The sequence below is a fragment of the Tamandua tetradactyla genome, chromosome 2 (genome assembly GCF_023851605.1).
Source record: "Tamandua tetradactyla isolate mTamTet1 chromosome 2, mTamTet1.pri, whole genome shotgun sequence".
In the NCBI taxonomy this organism is placed as follows: domain Eukaryota; kingdom Metazoa; phylum Chordata; class Mammalia; order Pilosa; family Myrmecophagidae; genus Tamandua; species Tamandua tetradactyla.
This window is the reverse complement of record NC_135328.1, coordinates 98,108,658-98,128,411: the sequence shown is the minus strand read 5'-3', so window position 1 is coordinate 98,128,411 and position 19,754 is coordinate 98,108,658. Positions and strand designations below refer to the sequence as shown.

The following is a 19,754-nucleotide window of genomic DNA, read 5'->3' as shown; positions in this document are numbered from 1 at the left end:
AACACAGGTTAAGGCTTCAAGGAGGAAGCAGTATTTCTGCTGGGGTTTGAAGGAAGACTATAAATTTAACAGGGACGGGGAATGGGCAGGCCATCCAAATGGAGGTAGCATTAGAGAAAAGGAACGGAGCTTGAGGTAGAACGTACGGCACAGTGGGGGCCATTGTGTAATCCTGTTTAGCTGCAATGTATGTAAAGTATTGTTTCCATTTATTTTTCACCAAGAGAACAGAAACCTTGGATAGTAGACATCTTTTGATTTTGCCTGCCCAGCACCTATTCCCCCTTCCTCTAGTAACAGCATTTTGGTTTTCCTTTGGCGAACCATTTCCTTATCTATCTCAGTTCATGAGTTCTGGGTGTGGAAAAATTCCACTTCCCCCAAGGGTGAGGAGGTGGCCTAGATCTGCCAATCAGTGTTCTCCATTCACAGGCCAGAGTGATTGGTTCAGAGATGGACTTGTAGCACAAGCCAGGTAATGAGGCTCAAACCCAAAAATAGTGCACAAACTACTTAGAGAGAGAAGCCATCTTCCCTCTAGGCTGGATAGCACTGAGGCAGGAACCTGAAAGATCCTTTTCTAGGGAAAATGACAAGTCCAACAGGAACCAACAAAACAACCCAGCCGGAAGACCTTAGGGTAAAGCCCATGGATGACCAGCACTACTTATGGGCTCATTGCTCCCAACAAAGTGAATATGACAGACAGCCAAGGATCACCATGCTTTTGAAGAATGCATTTAACATTAAGACCAAAACAAAGAGTAAAGAGCAACCTGGAAGACACAAAAACTATACAGGGAGAAGAAAACGTATAAATATATATAAATAATATCCTCAGAGAGATTAACAAGATATGGTAGAATGGTTAAAACTGGCAATACCAAATGTTGGCAAGGATGTAGAGAAACTGGAACCCTTATATATTACTATTGCTGTAAAAGGTACAGCCATTTTGAAAAAGTTTAGCAGTTTCTTATAAAATTAGCACACACTTAAAATATGACCCAGCAGCTCTACTCCTCAATATTTACACATGAAAAATGAAAACATATGTTCCCATAAAGACTCATTCACAAATGTTGAATGCAGCTTTATTTGTAATAGCCAAAAAATGAAAAACCCTAATTTCCATCAATAGATGAATGGATAAACAAACTTTGTACATCTGCACCATGGACTACTACCCAGTAATAAAAACAAACAATACCAGTACAGACAATAGAAACATTATGCTGAGTGAAATAAGTCTGAAACAAATGGCTATACATTATCTGTTTCTATTTATATGGCTTTCTGGGGAGAAATTATGGAGTCAGAAAGCAGATGAAAGGTTGTCAGGGGCTGGGGATAGGAAAAGAGGTTTAATTACAAAGGGCCAGGAGGTGACTTTTTGGAAGGGTAGAAATATTCTATATCTTGACTGTAATCACAGTTACCTGATTGTATGCCTATCAAACCCTATCAAACTGTATGCCTACCAACTTTATACCTCAGTAAACCTGACATTAAAAAATGATATGGCATACATGAAATATGAATAAGATGTAATCTTTAAAAAGAGAGTATTTGAAGGAGAAAAGTTCTGGGAAATTAAAAATATGATAACTGAAAAACTTAACAGAAGGACTGGAATGTAATACAAAACAAAAAGATAGAAAATGGGGGTGGGAGGGATGGGAAGAGATAGGAAAATTAAAGGATCATTCCAGTAGGAAGGATATCTAAATGATAGTCATTCTGGAAAAAAAAGTAAAAGGAGGAAATTATTCAAGAAGTAATTCAAGAAAATTTCCTAGAACTAAAGGATACAAGTTTATAGACTAAAAAGTCCCTCCAAATGTCCAGTACAATGGATAAAAATAGTTCCACACCCAAGACTCATCATTATAAAAGGGAAGAACCCTGAAGATTAGTTGAAGGCCAAAAAGCTTTCATAGAAGAAAAAAAAGAAAGGCTTCGTATAGTGGGCTAAAAGTCGACATAGTATCGATTTCTCAAGTTCAATACTAATAGTTATAAGGCAATGTAGCAATGTCCTCAAACTTCTGAAGGAAAATAATATCCAACTTAGATTTTTTTACCTAGACAAATACTAATCAAAAATGAGTAAAGTAAAAAGACATTTTCACACATGCAATAACCCAAAATATTTACCTTCCTTGAGCTTTCTCTCACAGAGCTCCTGGAGAACATGTTTCTCCAAAATTTAGGAATAAATCAAGAAAGTGGAAGACAAAGGATCCGGAAAACAGGGACTCCTACACACGAGTCCAGTAAAGGGAATCACAGAGTGACAATGAGAGAGATTCCAGGATGCAGTAGGCTTAAAGAGCTAATAGAGGTAAGTAGATTACAGGTCCCTAGAAAAATGAACTGAGAGAAGATCTACCCATTGCGGGAGAGTTTGGGTATTAATAGTGATAGATACATTTAGCAAGAACTAAGCAGTGAGAGAAAAAGAAATCACTAATTCCAGGGAAATAAAAAAGTTGTGCTGTAAAGGAAATATAATTATAGTATGTTGTGTAGCTCATCATGTTATGGGCATGTAAACACTGGATACTGATCTTACCAAAATAACTAGATAGTTAGATTAGGTAAGTGTGCTTGAAATTGGTGGATGGGAAAGAGAGCTAAGAACATATCTTCCATTGTATAAAGTTAATAATGCCCAAAACTGAAAAAATCAACAAGGAGCAACATATTCATGGCGTTTAGTGATAGGCAGACAAATACCAAAAATTGGGGGAAGGAGTTGGAGTGGGAGAGGGGGTTTTAAATAATAAGACTTAAACTATTTGACTGGATACACTATGTGCCTGTACTAAAATATATTTTTAATGACTACAGTGTAGCTCTACACACTCTTAACAGGTATAATCTTAAACTCATTTGTTTAGCCTTTGTTTTCATTTGCATCAAAGGAAAGAAATCTGAGCATTCCAAATATCTGAACTTATACATGTCACATCAATGTCTATGAATCCAACCTTCCTCATCATCCCAGAAGAGATCTCCTTAACACTTTTTGCCCCCCAGCTGGTAGAAGACCACAAGCTTACCTCCATGCATTGCATCGATGCGGATCTTCAGTTGGCTGGGCCCAGTCAGCAAACTCTTGATGGCATTAAAATCAAAGATGGACCGAAGGAGGTTGAGATAGATGTCCACAGGGTCCACGATCTCCACTAAGGACAGGAAGACCAAAGGTAGTGTCAACCACTGCACCATGGAAGACACTTGGAAGCCCCCCAAAAATCATGATGTTGAGAGCAGGAAATTCTGATCACAACCCTGTTACAATCCCACACATTAAATGGAAGCAAAGTGTCAAAATTTGTAGACAAAATCATAAATTAAGGTACAATCAAGATGCTACAAACTTTTCAGATGATTGATGGGTATAAATAATATTGTTATAAAATGTTCTTTGCAGTGAAAAATCAATGATAAGAATAGTGAAGATAAAAATACAGCCTGTTATTCCTATGCCCCCTACTTTATGCCACATCCCTCCCTCCAAAATATGCATGCATCTGAATGCTAAAAAGCAGATGACTGTCCTGTGCAGATTGGCCAAGGCACGATTCAACTAGTGGGAAGTAAGTCAAGGAAAATCCTCAGAGGTGACCTCTATTTTCCAAATGCTATTGTATCCATCATATCAAAATATGGATTTGTTGATAGCAGATACATCCCTGATTTTAGGTGAATTCTCTTACATGCTCAACTTTGACCTCAATTTCAGGGTGAATAGCAAATATCTGGAAATCCTCATTAAACACAAATGTTCTCCAGTGTCCTGTACCACCCAATGACTAGGATCCAAAATAATCATTTCCATTTATTTTACAGCTAGGATAAAATCCAGAATACATTACATTTTTCAACTTGGCAATCAGTATGTAATTAATACCCAGCAAGTTCTTTACTTAGAAGTCGTAAATATTTGCCTTTTAAGGCACTAAAATTTTGTCTAGGAATGTTGTTTTTAAATTCATAAGATATACGGTGGCTCAATGGCAGAATTCCCGACTGCCATGCCAGAGACTCAGGTTCAATTCTCCAAGCCTAACTATGCAAAAAAAAAAAAATTCATAAGACAAATTTTGAAGCTTATGTTATATTGGTTTTCCATTTTTTAAAACTTCATATTACTTTGAAACTCTGAAATAGTTAAATCTACACTGAAGATACTATCAACCACCTGTAGTAATTTTGAATAAATCCAGGTGTATATTTTAATAGATGAGATTTTAATATACAAAACTATCCTTCATCTGGTCAAATACCCACATAAAACTATGTGCTTTTCTTTGCAGTTGAAGCAATGTAGTAGTATGTGTGTCCATTCAAATGTAATATTATTTTTTAGAAAAACTGATAGTTTCAAATATCTTTTGGTATGAGGAGGATAACAACAAAATAACACATTGCCAAATGGAAAGACAGAGAACAAAGGAGCACATAGAAGTCAGTGAAAATTGAAAGTTGACCACAATTCATTCTCTTGACACTTTACAGTATTCTGCCAAGGACTGATTTGCTTCTAATTACTTAAGACTTGCTCAACACTTGAAATAGCAAGAATGCAGCACATAGATTACCCCAAATGATTATCCCCAAATTCTTCTTTGGAGCCAGGTAGTCCTCCACCCACCTCCTAGAATTGGTAGCATTTTAGAAAATTCATCAAACTAGGAAATACGGCTACAACAATGGACCTGAATCTGAGCTCACGGGAGAGCTAGATCTCCCAGACAATTATAAGAGTTGTGAAGGCATCAAAAATAAAAAATAAATACAACTTCTTCCTGATGGCAATACCTTATTTTTCTTATATATCTTATCATCCAGTCATTCCAAATATGTAATCAAGCATATTTAATTCATTTTGTTTAATATAACATATTCCTTGCTTTGAGTTGCCATGTTGTTCTGTGGGTACGTGCGGGTGCACTTTCCCAATTAGATTAATAAAAGCAGGCACTATTTGCATCTACTTAGTATTATATGGCTTTCAATAAATGTTGGCTGACTATCTAAGCAACCAACTTACTCAAAAGCTTTCAAGGAAATTATGATGTTGAGCATTGGCCCAACACCGTGACTCCTGAATGGGTCACTTTAAGTTTTTTCTTGACCCTAACATAAAATGTGGCCATGAACCAGGTATTTCATCATTTTATGTAAGTTAAATTACTTGTAAAATTAGAATGTCATCCTCACACAAACTGTACTTAAACTTACAGAGGCAGCAAAGGAGTAAAAACTGTTCTACTGCTACTTGCATACTTTCTAAGAAAATGCAATAGGATAAAATAGAGGGATGAGAAAAAAGATGTTCACACATTATAAATTCAGATGTTATAAGGATCAAAATAACTCTATAAAATAAAAAGTTATATCCTGAGTACTTTAGCAGATCTCCTCACTCAATAATATAAGATAATATTTTTGTCAATTTCATTCTGGTTCTTTTAATTCCTTAACCACTCTGCCTAAATACTCCTGGTATGTATTGAATTCTTTGTAAAAAATCTCCTAATACAGTGATTGGAATAGAGCAGGCGATCAGTAATTGTGTGTTGAATTAAGCTGAAATGCGTAATTTTGGTTTAGAAAATAAACTCCATCCTTCCACGGAGAATTTTAATAATCCCACTGCTTAGTTTGGTCTCTTCTTAAATAAGGTATCCCAGCATCTTCACCTTCATTGCTTAGAAAAGCAAAGGCACGTTGTGGCAATTTACAGCCTATTCCTAGAACACTTCAGAGGAGCATCATTGAAACTTTTCTATATTAAAAATAATATAGAGTTTGGAAAAGGATTGTTAAACATTTCCAGCTCTGACTATCTTGGCTGTTCTCATTTCTTTCTGCACCACATTCAGATTACATGTATTTAGCAAGAGTCACCCTGAAATTGCTAATTCAATCATTTTTACAAGTACAGTCTTCTGTGGAGAACACAGTCACCCCATTTACAATATTTTTCTGACTTCTTCAAAACATAATCTACCTATTACCTCTGAATGGTTTGAATTTGTTTTCCAGGTCAAATTCTTGTCTTCCTAGTCGGGAAAGGTCAATTCGGAGATCAGGGCATATGGCGTATTCCTCAATTGTTTTGCTGATTTGATAGATTTTGTCTGAAACAACATCTGGTGCAGGACCTAAAATTCAAAAAAAAATGAATCACAAAAAATTATTTTTTTAAGTCTCAGGAATTCCAGTCACAGAAGTGTTGTCTCTTTTTCATGCAGGCAGGAGAAAGATTAATCTGTTCTTTAAACAATGGACAACAGTTCACAGCTCAATTAGCCTCCATATTTCTTATGCTATATTCATTCATTATGGAGGAAATTTGGTCGGTATCACCTGTTCTATGTACATTAATAACCCACATGTTTCTTTGTTTTAACCCACTTTTAAGCAATGATACAACTTCCCTAAAAATAGTTCCACACCTGCCAGGGAGACTCAGTTATATAATCAGCTTTATTCAGGATATGAGACACAAACAGGATGTGCATTTGACAGACATGAGGGATTCCAGATTTAAACCATAGCTTCCCAAGTGTACCCAGAGAAAGAAAATTTGACTTCTATTTCTATCTCGGCTGCCTAGCTGGTGTATGAGTTTAACAGGGTAAATTATTTCTCTGCTCAGATATACTCTCTAGTCACTCCTTTCTTTTTAGGCATTTCTTCACAAAGCCAAACTGACAATTAAATAGGATAGACTCTACAAGGTATAAAGGTAGTTCAGTGGTAGAATTCTCGGCCGCAATGCAGGAGACCTGGGTTTGATTCCCGGTCCGTGCACTTCCCCAAAACAAACAAGCAAAACAAAAAACAAAACAAACAAAAATTCAACAAATGGTGCTGCAATAACGGGCTACTCACATGGAAAAATAATGAAATATGACCCACCATGCAGCATACAAAAAAAATAGTAATAGACTCTGAATTAACTGAGCACAAAATTAAGAGTTGCCCTCTTTCATTTTCTGTTTGTTTTAATTTGTATATCTTAATGCAAGCCACCTTAGATAATTTTTGTAACAGGCTAAGAAACAAATAAGTAAATATATTGAAAGATTTAGAATATAAATAATAATAATCAGACAGTTAGATTTTTACATGAATCTCACTCCCCAATTTTACTGTAACTTTCAACTGACCAGAAATTATTTCTTGATTTCTTTTATATTTCACTCCTTAGAACTGAACTATCTAATACAATAACCACTAGCCACATATTGCTAGTGAGCACTTGAATTGCAGCTAGTCAAATTGAAATGCAGTTAGTGTAAAGTATACACCAAATTTTGAAGTTAGAAAAAAAGCAATATATTGCATTAATAATTTTTATATTGAAAACATGATCAAATGATATTTTGTATATATTAGTATAATAGAATTTAGTATTAATTTCATTTATTTCTTTTTCCCTTTTTTATGTAGCTACCAGAAAATTTAAAATTATATATGTGACTAGCAATATATTTCTATTGGTCGGCACTGTTCTAGCACATTCTAGGAATGTTACACATTCCCAATAAATGCTCACTAAATATATAAAAAGGAACCTAATAGACTCATCCCAGCAGATGGGAGAGAAAAAGACCTAGTAGATATCAACCACAATTTTCTTATCATAAGAAAAAGTAAAGACTGAAAAGAAATAAGCATAGGCCTTCTCTTCACTCCTTACCATTTTTTACCCTTTGCAAAATTTAAAAAGCAAGAAAGGTCTAATCTGGATATGACTAAGGTAAATCAGAAACAGAGTAAAGGATGACATGGTTCATGTTTTAAAACTTCAACTTCTGGGTGAGCTCAAAGGGAGAGAGATTTATTTGGTGCAAAATTTATATTTTGGTTAGCGAATTATCTAATTTAGCTTTTATGCTCAATTTATTCACACAACTTAATTACAGGGATTTTGAATAGGGTGTGAGAGCTTGTTGGTTTGTACAGGTGAGTGTGATTCCCTGATATATCCCAGAGTAATTCGGGCAGAGCATAAAAAAGTATTTGCAAAATCCCCTTGGGGGACTGGGGAGATAGGAGGAAATATTATGCTTCCCCATCTGGGGAACATCATGATGTCTGACACATACCAAGTATTCAAAAAATCTGTAGTTTAATTATTGACTCCATTTTTCCTTACCACCAGCTTCTCCTTCTCTAGTTAAAAACATGTTCAGAATGGTCTTCTCCTCTAAGTGTATTTGAAAAGGAACACAGTCCCAAACAAGTTCCATTCCCTGGATGTGCCTACTAACTCTACAGACACTTCATCTTTCAACTCCCTCCATCAGATGCATCTGCAGGACACACGGTCAGAAGAGGTGGGTGCCTGAACCCCAGAAGAAGGACGTGGTGGTAAAACTCACCCGACTTCAAGGAGAATGAAAACAGCTGAATCTTTCTGTGCCATTAGGCATACTAGTTTCATTCATAATCCCAAGTCATGCAAACATGAACAATTAAATGTAAGAGAAAAAGCTTTCAATAGCTTTGTTAAAAGTTAAGTGATAAATCCAACCCCCCTCCTTTCATCCAAGGTATGACTGAGCAAGTTGCATAACCGCCCACAATTTAGTCTACAAAATAAGTAAATAAATAACACCTTCTCCCTTTTGCCACACAGGATATTGAAGACATGCCTGAGATGCTGTTGCAAGATGTGCAGACACTAATTTTAAATGCTTACTTAAAATCCACGATTTCGTTTAGCAGCCTATTTATTATATTTTTCTGTACAAACTTTCATTTTCTGAACCATGTCATCAGTGCACAATTTCAGGTAAATAATACCTGAAAATTGCAATTTTCCTGAAATCTTCAGTAAATATTCTAGTAGCTGCTGCAAGACTACATGTAGGTCTATGTGTGCTGAGTGCAGCAGCTCTCCTTCAAGCACACCTTCAAAGGTGGACACCTCATACAGTGAGTTCTTTTAACACTTAACATGAATAATGCTTCCATTTGGATAATGAACATAATGGCTGCAATGAACAAAACTCTCACTTCAGAGTGCTCTATTTTGCCTGGGATGAGGAAAATTCATAACAGCAACTGCTGGTTAAAATTCAGCTCCTGCCCACATGCACACACAGACCTGGTGTTCTAGATTAACAGAGATTTAAGAGATTGAGCAAGCAAATGCCATTCATGGTTCTGGGATGAATCCTGGTTTGAATAAAACAGCAGTGAATTTGGGGGAACAGTGGGAAAATTTGACTATAGATTAGGTTTTAGATGATATTAGAGAATCATAAAATTTTAAAAATGTTATTTTTGTTAGGTGTGATAATGTAGTTATGCAGAAAGAGGTCTTTCTTTTTTAGAGATGCATATAGAAATATTTAGGTGTGAAATGTCTTGATGCTGTAATTTACTTTAAAATCCTTCAGAAAATGAAGTAAAACAGCAAAATCAGGCAATGGATACAATGGGTATCCATTTATTATTTTCTTTATTTGATATATATTCAATGATTTTTTTTTTTAATTTACCCCTATGAACATATCCACCCTTCTAGGGTCTCCCAACTACAAGTTTCTGTGAATATAAAAAAAAAAAAAAAAGGGAGGGGGCATAATTCTATAAATTTCAGTGAAAGAAAGTCAACACTATAGGATAGAGAGAACACAAAATGTAAGTTAAATATCATTTTCAGATGCTGTCCAGCCCTGTGACCTTGAACAAGTGACCCAGCCACTCAGGGAGGGTTTCAGTATAGTCATCTATACAGCGAGAAGAATGGTCTAAATGACCGTGAGAGTACGACCCAACTTTAAAATCCAGAGTCCATCTTTAGCAGATAAGCATCAATTATTTAATTGCTTCCATACACTGAAGAGTTTAGGTGACTAAGACACCGAATGAGTCTTAGATCCCTTTAGGCCACATCCGGTTTGTAACACCACGGGAAGTTTGCTGGATTTCTCTGAGCCACCATTTCCTCACTTGTCTACCATCAGAGTTTACTGCAATACTACAATAATATAAAAGGAAAGAAATCCTGATTATTAAGGCCTATTCTGAACTACATACCTCCATTGGCAACGTTAAACTTCACTCCAAACTCTCCCCCTGGTCCTCCGGGGCAGTGGCTGGCTGTTAGGATGATTCCGCCAGCTGCCTTGATCTTCCTGATGATGCAGGAAACAGCAGGGGTTGATAAGATGCCATTCTGTCCAATAATCAGTCGCCCAATCTAGAATAAAGCAGGAAAAAAAATCAATCCAGTTGTATGGGATTGCAGGTATTTCAAAACCCTCAAGTGCCCCAGATTCCAGTAAAACACAGTTAAATAAATCACTTGGAAAAAGGAATTGGGTAGGTTTGAGATTAGGTGAGAGTTGGGGGAAGGTCTGGAGTTTTCTCTTCTGCCCAGTGTGTCCAAAACCATTTGTGGCAGTCACTTCTAGCAGTCAAATTACCCTGTAAATTGATCTGCTCACTGATTTCCATTAGTTCGAAATGGCTGCTTTTGATGACCAATGGGTTAGCCTGACCCACACAGGAGGTTCTTAGCTCGGTACTGACTCAGAAAGTGTACATGTGAACACGCTAAAAATTACAAGGAAAAAGAAATGGATAATTTTTCGGCTTCAGCCCTTTTCTCAGGCACAGCAAGGGACCTGATATAGCACAACCGTGTCATTAGTGGGCATAATTTAAATGTACTCTGGATGACAAGTCTCCTAAAGGTAGGAATTCTATTTCTGCTACTAAGTGATAACATGTACCTGGGACATCGGAGAAACTTTCCATTTATGCTAAACAGAGGTCTGCAGGCCATCCATGGGTGTGTCCAGACTGTTTCCATAGCTACAAAATGGACTTTTAAAAAAGAAAAAAAACACCATCCTGCACTACTGAGTATGTTTTGTTTTAAATGTCTTTGCTTTAAAATAAGGCACAATATCATCCAGTCCCATGATTCTCAAATTTCACTACAATTAGAATCACTTATGAAGTCTGTAAAAAATCACAATATTCAGATGGAAATTGGACAAATTAAAGATTGTACCCTCTGGGGGTGGGAGCCAGGCATTAGTCACTTTTAAAGCTCTATAGGTGATTCCATTATTCATACTAGTTCCAGAACTGGTGATCAAGAACTGTTGCTAGTCAAAGGACAGGAGGCATGAGTATCACCCAAGGCCTACTGAGTAAGAATCTGCATTTTAACAAAACCTCTCCCCATCCCCAAGTAATTCAATTGCTTCAGAAGCACTGATTTAGCCCCACAAGCCAAGGCAAGCTCGAGCATCCAGCTCAATTGCAAAGCTACACAGGCACCTACTTGCAGGAGGGAAGTCACTGAGCAAATCTGAGAATGAGGGAAGAAATAAAAAAAAGTATATATATATATATAGTATAAACGTCTATACATATAAAAAACAGATACAAGAACTCTAAAAGCAAAGCAATTTGAGGATGATTCAGTTCAGACATACCCAACCACAACAGCCCTGGAGTACATATTTTTTAATGGGGGAGACAGATTATAAACAAGTAAACCTAATAATAATAATATATAGTCACTAACTGGGATACAGGCTAGAAAGGAAATAAGCAAGGTGCTGTGATAGAAGAGAATGACGTATCCATTTTAATAACAATAGCAATAACAGCTAAGGGAGTTTGGATTTACTCAAAATATCATAGGAATTTTTGAAGGATTTTAAACAGGTGAAGTGACCTGATAACATTTACATTTTAAAAGATCACCAGCTTGATCATCCTGATGAATACACAACTATGTGATGTTATTGTGCACCACTGATTGCAACCATGTCAAGAATGTTTGTATGTCAAGAATGTTTGCATGTTTGCTGTTCATAATAAAAATATAAAGTAAAAAAAAGATCATCAGCTTTGAACAGTCCAAAAGATCCTTTCAAAATTAAATTATGTCACGTCACCAAAACCTTCAAATGGCTTTCCTTGCCCTGCTTCCCCTCCACCCAGGGTAAAGCCAAAGTCTTCATCCCAGTCTACAACGCCCCACATGATTTGATGTCATCACCTACCATTCTCTACCTCCTTTCCTCTGCTCCAGCCACACTGGCTGGCTGCTAACAGCCCAAGCACACTCCTGCCTCAGGTTCTTAGCATTTGCTTTTCCCTCTTCTTAGAACACTTTTATCCAGGTAGTCACATACCTGCACCTCATGCCCTTTAGTTTCTATTCCAATGTCACCTAATTAAAGACAGCACCCTTGACAGCCCTGTTGTGCCCTAGTTCCTTTACCCTACTTTAATCTATCACATATCACCACCTAATATTTTACATACTATTTATTTCCCTACAACATAAAAACTCCAAAGACTTTTTTTCCCACTGCTATATCCTAAGAACCTAAAAATGATCCTGGCATATAATAAGTATATAATAAATATTTATTGAATTAATAAGCTGAATGAATGAATGATGTGGAAAATGCATTGGAGGATGACAAGAGTAGAAGGAGAAAGATCAGATGGTAGGTTATCATACCAGAGTTAAGTGTTGACAATGTCTCGAACTAGGCCAAAGTCAGTAGAAATGAAGAGAAATGACTGGGTGTGAGATATATTTTTAAAAGGAGAATAAACAGAATGTACAGTGGAATGAAATGTGGGAGAGAAGAGCTACGGTAGCCAGCCTCCAAGATGACTCACAATGATCCTTGTCTTCCCGGAATCATACCTTTGTATAGTCCCCTCCTAAAATGAACAGGGTTCATTCATGCAATCAATTAACACTGCAGAAATGCTAGCGTGTGCCTTCTAAGATGAGGCCATAAATGACATTGCCACTTCCACCTTCTTCTTTTGGATTGCTTGCTGTAGAAGTGAGCCACCATCATGCAGACACTCAAGGAGCCGTGTGTGGAGGCCCATATGGAGAACTGAGATCTCCCACCAATGCTGGCACCAACTTGGCAGCTGTGGGGGCGAGCCACCTTCAAAGTGGACCCTCCCGCACTAGTTCAAACCTGCACTTGACTAAGCTCCACCGACATGGGATAGCAGACTCACATGAAAGGCAAAGCAATAAATAATTTAGGAGCAGCAGAAAAGGAGGAGTCAAGAATAACTCAAGCCTTCTGCCTTAGGTAAAGTGATGGATGGTGGTGCCATTCACCAAGACAGGAAGGGCATAGGACAATAATTACACTCATGTTCTATTATGCAGAGCCATGATAAACTATGTCCCATATGCTCTTGTTAAATAAAATTTATTTATTCAAATAAGTGTTAATAAAATTAAATACATTTTATTTATGAGCTAACTCATCTTACTGAGGATCTATCATGAAACAGGCAGTATAAAAAAATACTGCGGAGAAAGAAGACCAGAGGCCCAACTCGGGATCTGACAAGATGATCAGGCTGCCCCACAGGATTATCAAGGAAACCCAGCATTTGCTGGCAGGACCAATTCCCAGTATTAAAGCAGAACCAGATGAGAACAATGCCCGTTATTTTCATGTGGTCATTGCTGATTCCCCCTTTAGGGAAGGACTTTTAAACTTGAATTATTCCTTGCAGAAGAATCCCCAATGGCAGCCCCTAAAGCACGTTTCATGACCAAAATTTATAACCTTAAAATAGACAAGTTGGGAGGAATATGTTTAGATATTTTGAAAGATAATTGGTCCCCAGCACTGCAAATTTGCACAGTTCTGCTATCGATCCAGGCTTTGTTAAATGAGGCCAATCCAGAAGATTCATTAACAAATGATGTAGCGGAGCAGTGGAAGTCCAATCAAGTCCAAGCCATAGAAACTGCTAGAGCATGGACTAGGCTATATGCCATGAATAACATTTAAATCGATCTGATCATCAAGTGTATATCACATCTCCTGTGCTGCCAAGACTTCTTCCTTTTTTGTTTGCATTTAATGGACATTAGAAACATTATAGTATAAAAGCCCAGACATCTTCAGTCCTTTGATGATTAAATGCACATTAGCAAATCTATGTCTTGTCCTGATTTACTGTTGTAAAGCAAGAGCAGAGGCTAGAAGTATCATCTGGATTGTTGCGAAATGTTTAAAAGCAGCGCCCCCCCTCCTGCTTTTTTATTCATTTGCCCCACCATGGTTTAAGTACAAAGCACTGGGAATGAAGGTAATCAGGGTTAGCTGCAGGGCCAAGGGTGTTTTTCTTTATTTTTATTTTTGAGGAGGGAGGTATTATTTATTTTATTTTATTTTATTTTATAAGTTCCTTCCCCTCCCCGCCCCACTCCTACCCCTTTAATGCTTAAATTAAATGCATTGGTTAAAAGCTGCTAACCAGTTGTTGTTTAGAACATACTCTCTAGCCAAGTCTAACTTCATTCAGATGCTGTAGATGGGCCAATTGATTGTTTGAACCAAAATGGGAACATTAAACAAACATCACAGCCCTCACTAATACCTTGTGACTTTGCTGTCAAGTGTAGAATCCTCCTTTCCAAAAAGAAGCTTGTGACCATTTTGTATGGCTTGTCCAGAAACTTCTATAAATCTTATGTTTTAGTAAAATAATTTTTGTTATCTCCTGTGCCTTTGTACAGTTTATTTTACTGTGTGTATTTTCATTTTCCCAAGGTGACAATTGTATTTGAAAATCAAATTCTGATGGAACATTCTGCTTTGGTCCTCACCATCTGACAAACTGAACGGCAAGAGGTGAATTTTGCCAGTTTCTTTTCATTGACGCAAATCTGTGTTAAGCTATTACTGAACAGAGTATTTATCAGCGGGCCCTGAGCATGCATACCACAACAGTATCTGCATTTCTTTCCTCCTAGAAATTTAAAGTAAATGCACTTTACGTTTTATGACTAGTTAGGAGATCGCTGGTGTCTTGGCACAATGTTTGAAAGTTACTGTAAGGAAGAGTCACAGCGAAGAAGCAGTTGTGATCAATGTGTAGGACTTCCACATGTTGCTCACACCTGTGTCTGGTGTTAAGCTTGTGACCTTTTTCTTGATTTGTGGTTGAAACCTTCATAGGTGACCACTGGTGTGTGCTATTAAGACTGATGTGATAATCATTTGGAGTGTGCTGAGGCATTTATTAGTCTTGCTTATAGACCTGATGAGCAAATCTCAAAGCAACCAGTTTGCATAAGTGTCATTAGAAAGGGTTCTTCAAACTTTGAGAACATCCGATCCTCAGCTAATGATTCTCGCTTTCATCCTTTCAGCATGTGCCACGGGAGCTCGTTTGTTCTTTAATTTGATGTTCAGTAATTTTTTTTCTTCATTGACAGTTTCTCCTTTCCCCTGAAAAACCATACTTCCCCACCCCATTTCATGTATGATTCCTGATTTTTATTATTTTTAAGTCATAAATGTATCTAGTCACAATTATGTAAATGTTAACCTGCAGGTTGGAACTTTTGTCTCTTGAATTTTCCCCACTCTTATTCTCCTAACTTCTGGAGTTTCTTCAGAATGTGATGTATTTTATTGTTCTCCTATGTAAGATGAAGAATTACCTATTTAAAGTACATTTTCAACATAAAAAATTTTTTAAATACTGCAGATATAGCAATATTTAATACTGTAGATACTTCTCTCAAGTAGTAAGTCTGTGATTTCAAGAATCTGAAAATTATTTGTAACTTTTGTTCATTATCCCTCTGTTATTTTTCAGAATTATTCTCAAAGAAATCATCTTCAAAGGGGGAAAAGTTATATATATATATAGTTATTTCCTATAGCCGTATTTATTAAAAGTAAAAAGCTAAATATAATCTAAGTAAATGTCTAATAATGAAGAATGTGCTAAATAAGAGTATAATGTACAACTTATGGACTATTATCCATCCATTTAAAAGGAGAATTATGAAGACTGTGTAACTGCAACAGACTTGGTTAGCAGTTCACAAAAATTTATGATCTCCCTTCCACAGCAGAGTTGTTGCTAAGAAGCAGCTGCTCAACCAGGGGCTACATTTTCTAGTCCACCCTTGCATCTGCGTGTGGCAGTGTGAGTAACTTACACTGGAGTGATAAATTAGTGTGAGAATGGGGACAGAGGTGATGTGTGTTACTTCTGGGCTAAGGATGTAAAGAAGCAGATATGTGTTCTCCATACCTATTTCCCCTTCCACAGGCTGAATCCAGGTGACCAGATAACTCGACGAGATGCTAAAGCCTCAAAACAGAAGGAAGGTGTATCAAAGAAGTTTGTCAAGAAAGTAAAAAGGCAGCCTACACAATGGGAGACAATATTCAGAAACAACATACCAGATAAGGGTCTAGTATCCAGAATATATAAAGAGATTGTTCAACTCAACAACAAAAAGAAAAACAATCCATTTTAAAAATGGGCAAAAGATATGAACAGACACTTCACAGAAGAGGAAATATAAATGGCTAAAAGGTACATGAAAAGATGCTCAACTTATTTGGCTATTAGGGAGATGCAAATCAAAACCACAATAAGCTATCATCTCACATCCACCAGAATGGCCATTATCAATAAAATAGATAATGGCAAGTGCTGGAGAGGATGTGGAGAAAGAGGCACACTTTAGAGATGGAAACAGCCCAAATGTCCATCAATAGATGAGTGGCTAAACAAGCTGTGGTACATACATGCAACGGAAGGTTAACACAGTTGTAAGACGGAATAAAGTCATGAAGCATGTAACAACGTGGATGGATTTTGAGGACATTATGCTGAGATTAGCCAGAAACAAAAGGACAAACACTGTATGGTCTCACTGATAAGAACTAACATTGAGAATTTTAGTTAAGAACAGAGGCTATCAGGAAATAGATATAGGGTAGAGATTGGGTAACTGGAGCTGAAGGGATACAGACTGTGCAACAGGACTGATTGTAAAAATTCAGAAATGGATAGCACAATGCTATCTAACTGTAATCCAATAATGTTAGAACACTGAGTGAAGCTGAATGTGAGAATGAGAGAGGGAGGAGGGCTGGGGGGCACATATGAAACCAGAAGGAAAGATGGACAATAAAATCTGAGATGGTATAATCTAGGAATGCCTAGACTGTACAATGATAGTGACTAAATGTACAAATTTAAAAATGTTTTTTCATCAGGAAGAACAAAAAAAAAATAGAAGGAAGGTGGGTCTCTGCTCACTGGATAGACAAAAGTCTCACCCCCGTTGGACTGCCATGTGAGTGAAAAATAATTTTCTAATGCTTTTAAGGCAATAGAAATTGCCTGCATTTCAGGTTTATTTGTCACAACAACCTGAATTTTCTTAGTTGCTAGGGTAGGCACATAGACAATGCAGTCATGCTAAATTAAAAATGCAAGATACAAACTTACTTTTATGCTATCACACAATGTAAAATTATGTACACTTTGGGACAATCACTCGGAAGAAATACAGAAATAAATATGTATAGTTTATTTAAGTGGGAAAGTTTACAGATAAATTTTTAAAATAAATTTTTATATTATTAAATTTCTATTATTCCTTTCATTAAAAGGGTACTATAAACTGTTTAAGAAGGTAAATACATGTAAGATTTCAATCTGAAATATTTTAGTTATAATTGGAGATTAACAGAAGATTAATCTGTTTCTGCAAATTTTACATATGTGGACCTGTTCAATAATCCACCAATACCAGAAAAATGAGGTAGTGCTGGACCCAGTATGGGCATCGAGGTGGTGGGTGTCTGCCAGGTGATAAGGTAGTATGCTGAAGGGGAGGTAAGGGATGGGGCGTCTAAGGAAGATGTGGAAAAATTGCTAACAACTCTCTCCCAGTTAGCCCAAGAGAAATCTCATCAGAAAAGGGATGGCTTTAAAGATCTAGTAACTGATAAAAGAAATACAACTTTTGGAGGCTCTGTGATGTAATGAAAAAGCACTCCACTTGCAGTTAAAAGTCCGAGATAGGAGTTTTGGCTCTACTCCACCATTCTAATTTAGGGCAGATGACTGGACTTCACTAACTTCATCTGCAAAGGCAAGGCAGTACAGGGCTGTGAAAATTCACTTGAGATTATATGAAGGAAAACTCCTGGTCAATTAGATATGAGACTTATTATGCTATTGCTTTCCCCAAATCCTATCCCCACCCCAGATTTTAAAATCCATTTTTCAACAGCAAGTTATCTCTTATTCTGCCATTTCATGTTCTGAAAAAGTTCTAGACATTCTACCCTCTGTCAGTGTAGCAGACTCCATTAGTGCAAGGAAATGATGGTCTACTTACATAATTGGCTTTGGCTTCGTTTAAAGCATTAGCGCAGACAACATCTGACTTTTATTCCTGAGTGAGACCCAGACTGCAGCCTGGGGAGTCCAAGCTGTGGCATTCTGCTGCCCCCCTGCTAACCGCCCCCCTCACCCCCAAAGGGAGTACTGCACTATCCTCAACTCCCACACCCCATGGTCCAGCTTTGGCCAGAGGAAGGGGAACCCTAACTAGCCCAACAGAAGATGTGTTCACCTAAGTGAGCTTTACCACCAATGAGGAACACCTCAGGGGATGACCTGAGCCCACTGTCAAAACACACACATAGGAAATATGCACATGGAAACACAGATAAGATCCCAAGATCCAACATATAAATACTATCACACAGGCTCCCACAGACACATCCGTAAGGCACATGTTTCCCCAGCCACACAGTTACCTAGGCAGACATGGAATGAAGTTATTTCTACTCACACGAGATGGTTGAAGAGGAAGAGAGGCAGAGGGGAGAAGGGTGCAGTTATCATCATTTCCCGTAACGATAATGGATGATCTCTCTGTAGCTATTCTTCTCATTTTATGCTAGTGCCTTCCACAAACCTTTAAACCTCATCTAGATTGTATAACTATTTTCTCCTCCTATGAATAGACACAGCAGGCCCTGAGAAATTGAATATATCTCTCCACATGCCATTAGACAAGTGTCCTGAGAAAGAGAAAATCTTATTACATAAAACTCTCTCCCCACCACCTCCTTTCCTTCTAAAGGATACTAAACACAGCCAGTTTTTTTCAAAGATTTCTGTTGGCTCCTTTTTTTTCGTCAAAGTTTCAATAACCACACATCTAAATTAGATTTAGTATGATTTCATTTTCTAATTAGTTCATAATAAAGTCCTAGAGAGCATAGTTGTGTAATATAAACCCTTAAACTGGGAAATCACTGAAAAGATTCTGAATTTTTGACTGCCAAATGCGTCTTCCTCCAGTAACATAACACTAATAAAATTAGGAATTTTTATGTCTCAATTCTCTTAAGCCTACCCTTTATGGTTCCCGTTTAGCTTTTAAATAAATCATTTTTTAAAAACAGGAATCCAAAAGAAGGAAAAGAAAAAGTAAGCATAACATTCCTCAATGTCCTCCTCTCACGGTGTCAGATCCTAGTAATTCCCAAAGTGAATGAGAATGAGTGAAGAGAGCAATAAACAGAAACTTCCTTGATGGTTCACAGAGAGGGAGTGCTACAGGACCACACAGCCGCCGCCACCTCCATCTACGAAGTGCTTTGGAAAGTCAGATACACAAAATTGCCCGTTTCCTATCTTCTTGGTTGGAAACGTTAAAGACCCCATGAAGGAAGCTCAAAGCCAAGCTGCCATGGATGGCAGGAATTCAATCTTTCAGCCTCAGCTGTCAGAGAGGAGTGCCAGCCCTTAAGTGGTGATGCACACGAGTAAGCAGGACATTGCTAAGTGGAATTTTGAGCAATAACAAGCTCCAGGCATGGATGCGGTTTTCCAAACATCAAGGGGTTTCTCCATTTGCA

The 19,754-nt window shown here is 37.4% G+C and overlaps 1 protein-coding gene and 1 pseudogene across 1 annotated transcript in view; one reads left to right on the top strand and one right to left on the bottom strand.

The window, feature by feature from the left end:
• PGM5 (phosphoglucomutase 5) overlaps positions 1-19,754 on the bottom strand; it is a 165,139-nt gene that overhangs the window by 134,278 nt on the left and 11,107 nt on the right. Inside the window, exons 2-4 of the mRNA XM_077148353.1 lie at positions 10,075-10,237; positions 6,033-6,179; positions 3,066-3,191 (exon numbers count right to left, since the gene is read on the bottom strand). Coding sequence (XP_077004468.1) covers positions 3,066-3,191; positions 6,033-6,179; positions 10,075-10,237 — 436 coding nt within the window. The remainder of the gene's footprint in view (positions 1-3,065; positions 3,192-6,032; positions 6,180-10,074; positions 10,238-19,754) is intronic.
• On the top strand, positions 13,399-13,847 carry LOC143661256 (ubiquitin-conjugating enzyme E2 N-like; annotated as a pseudogene).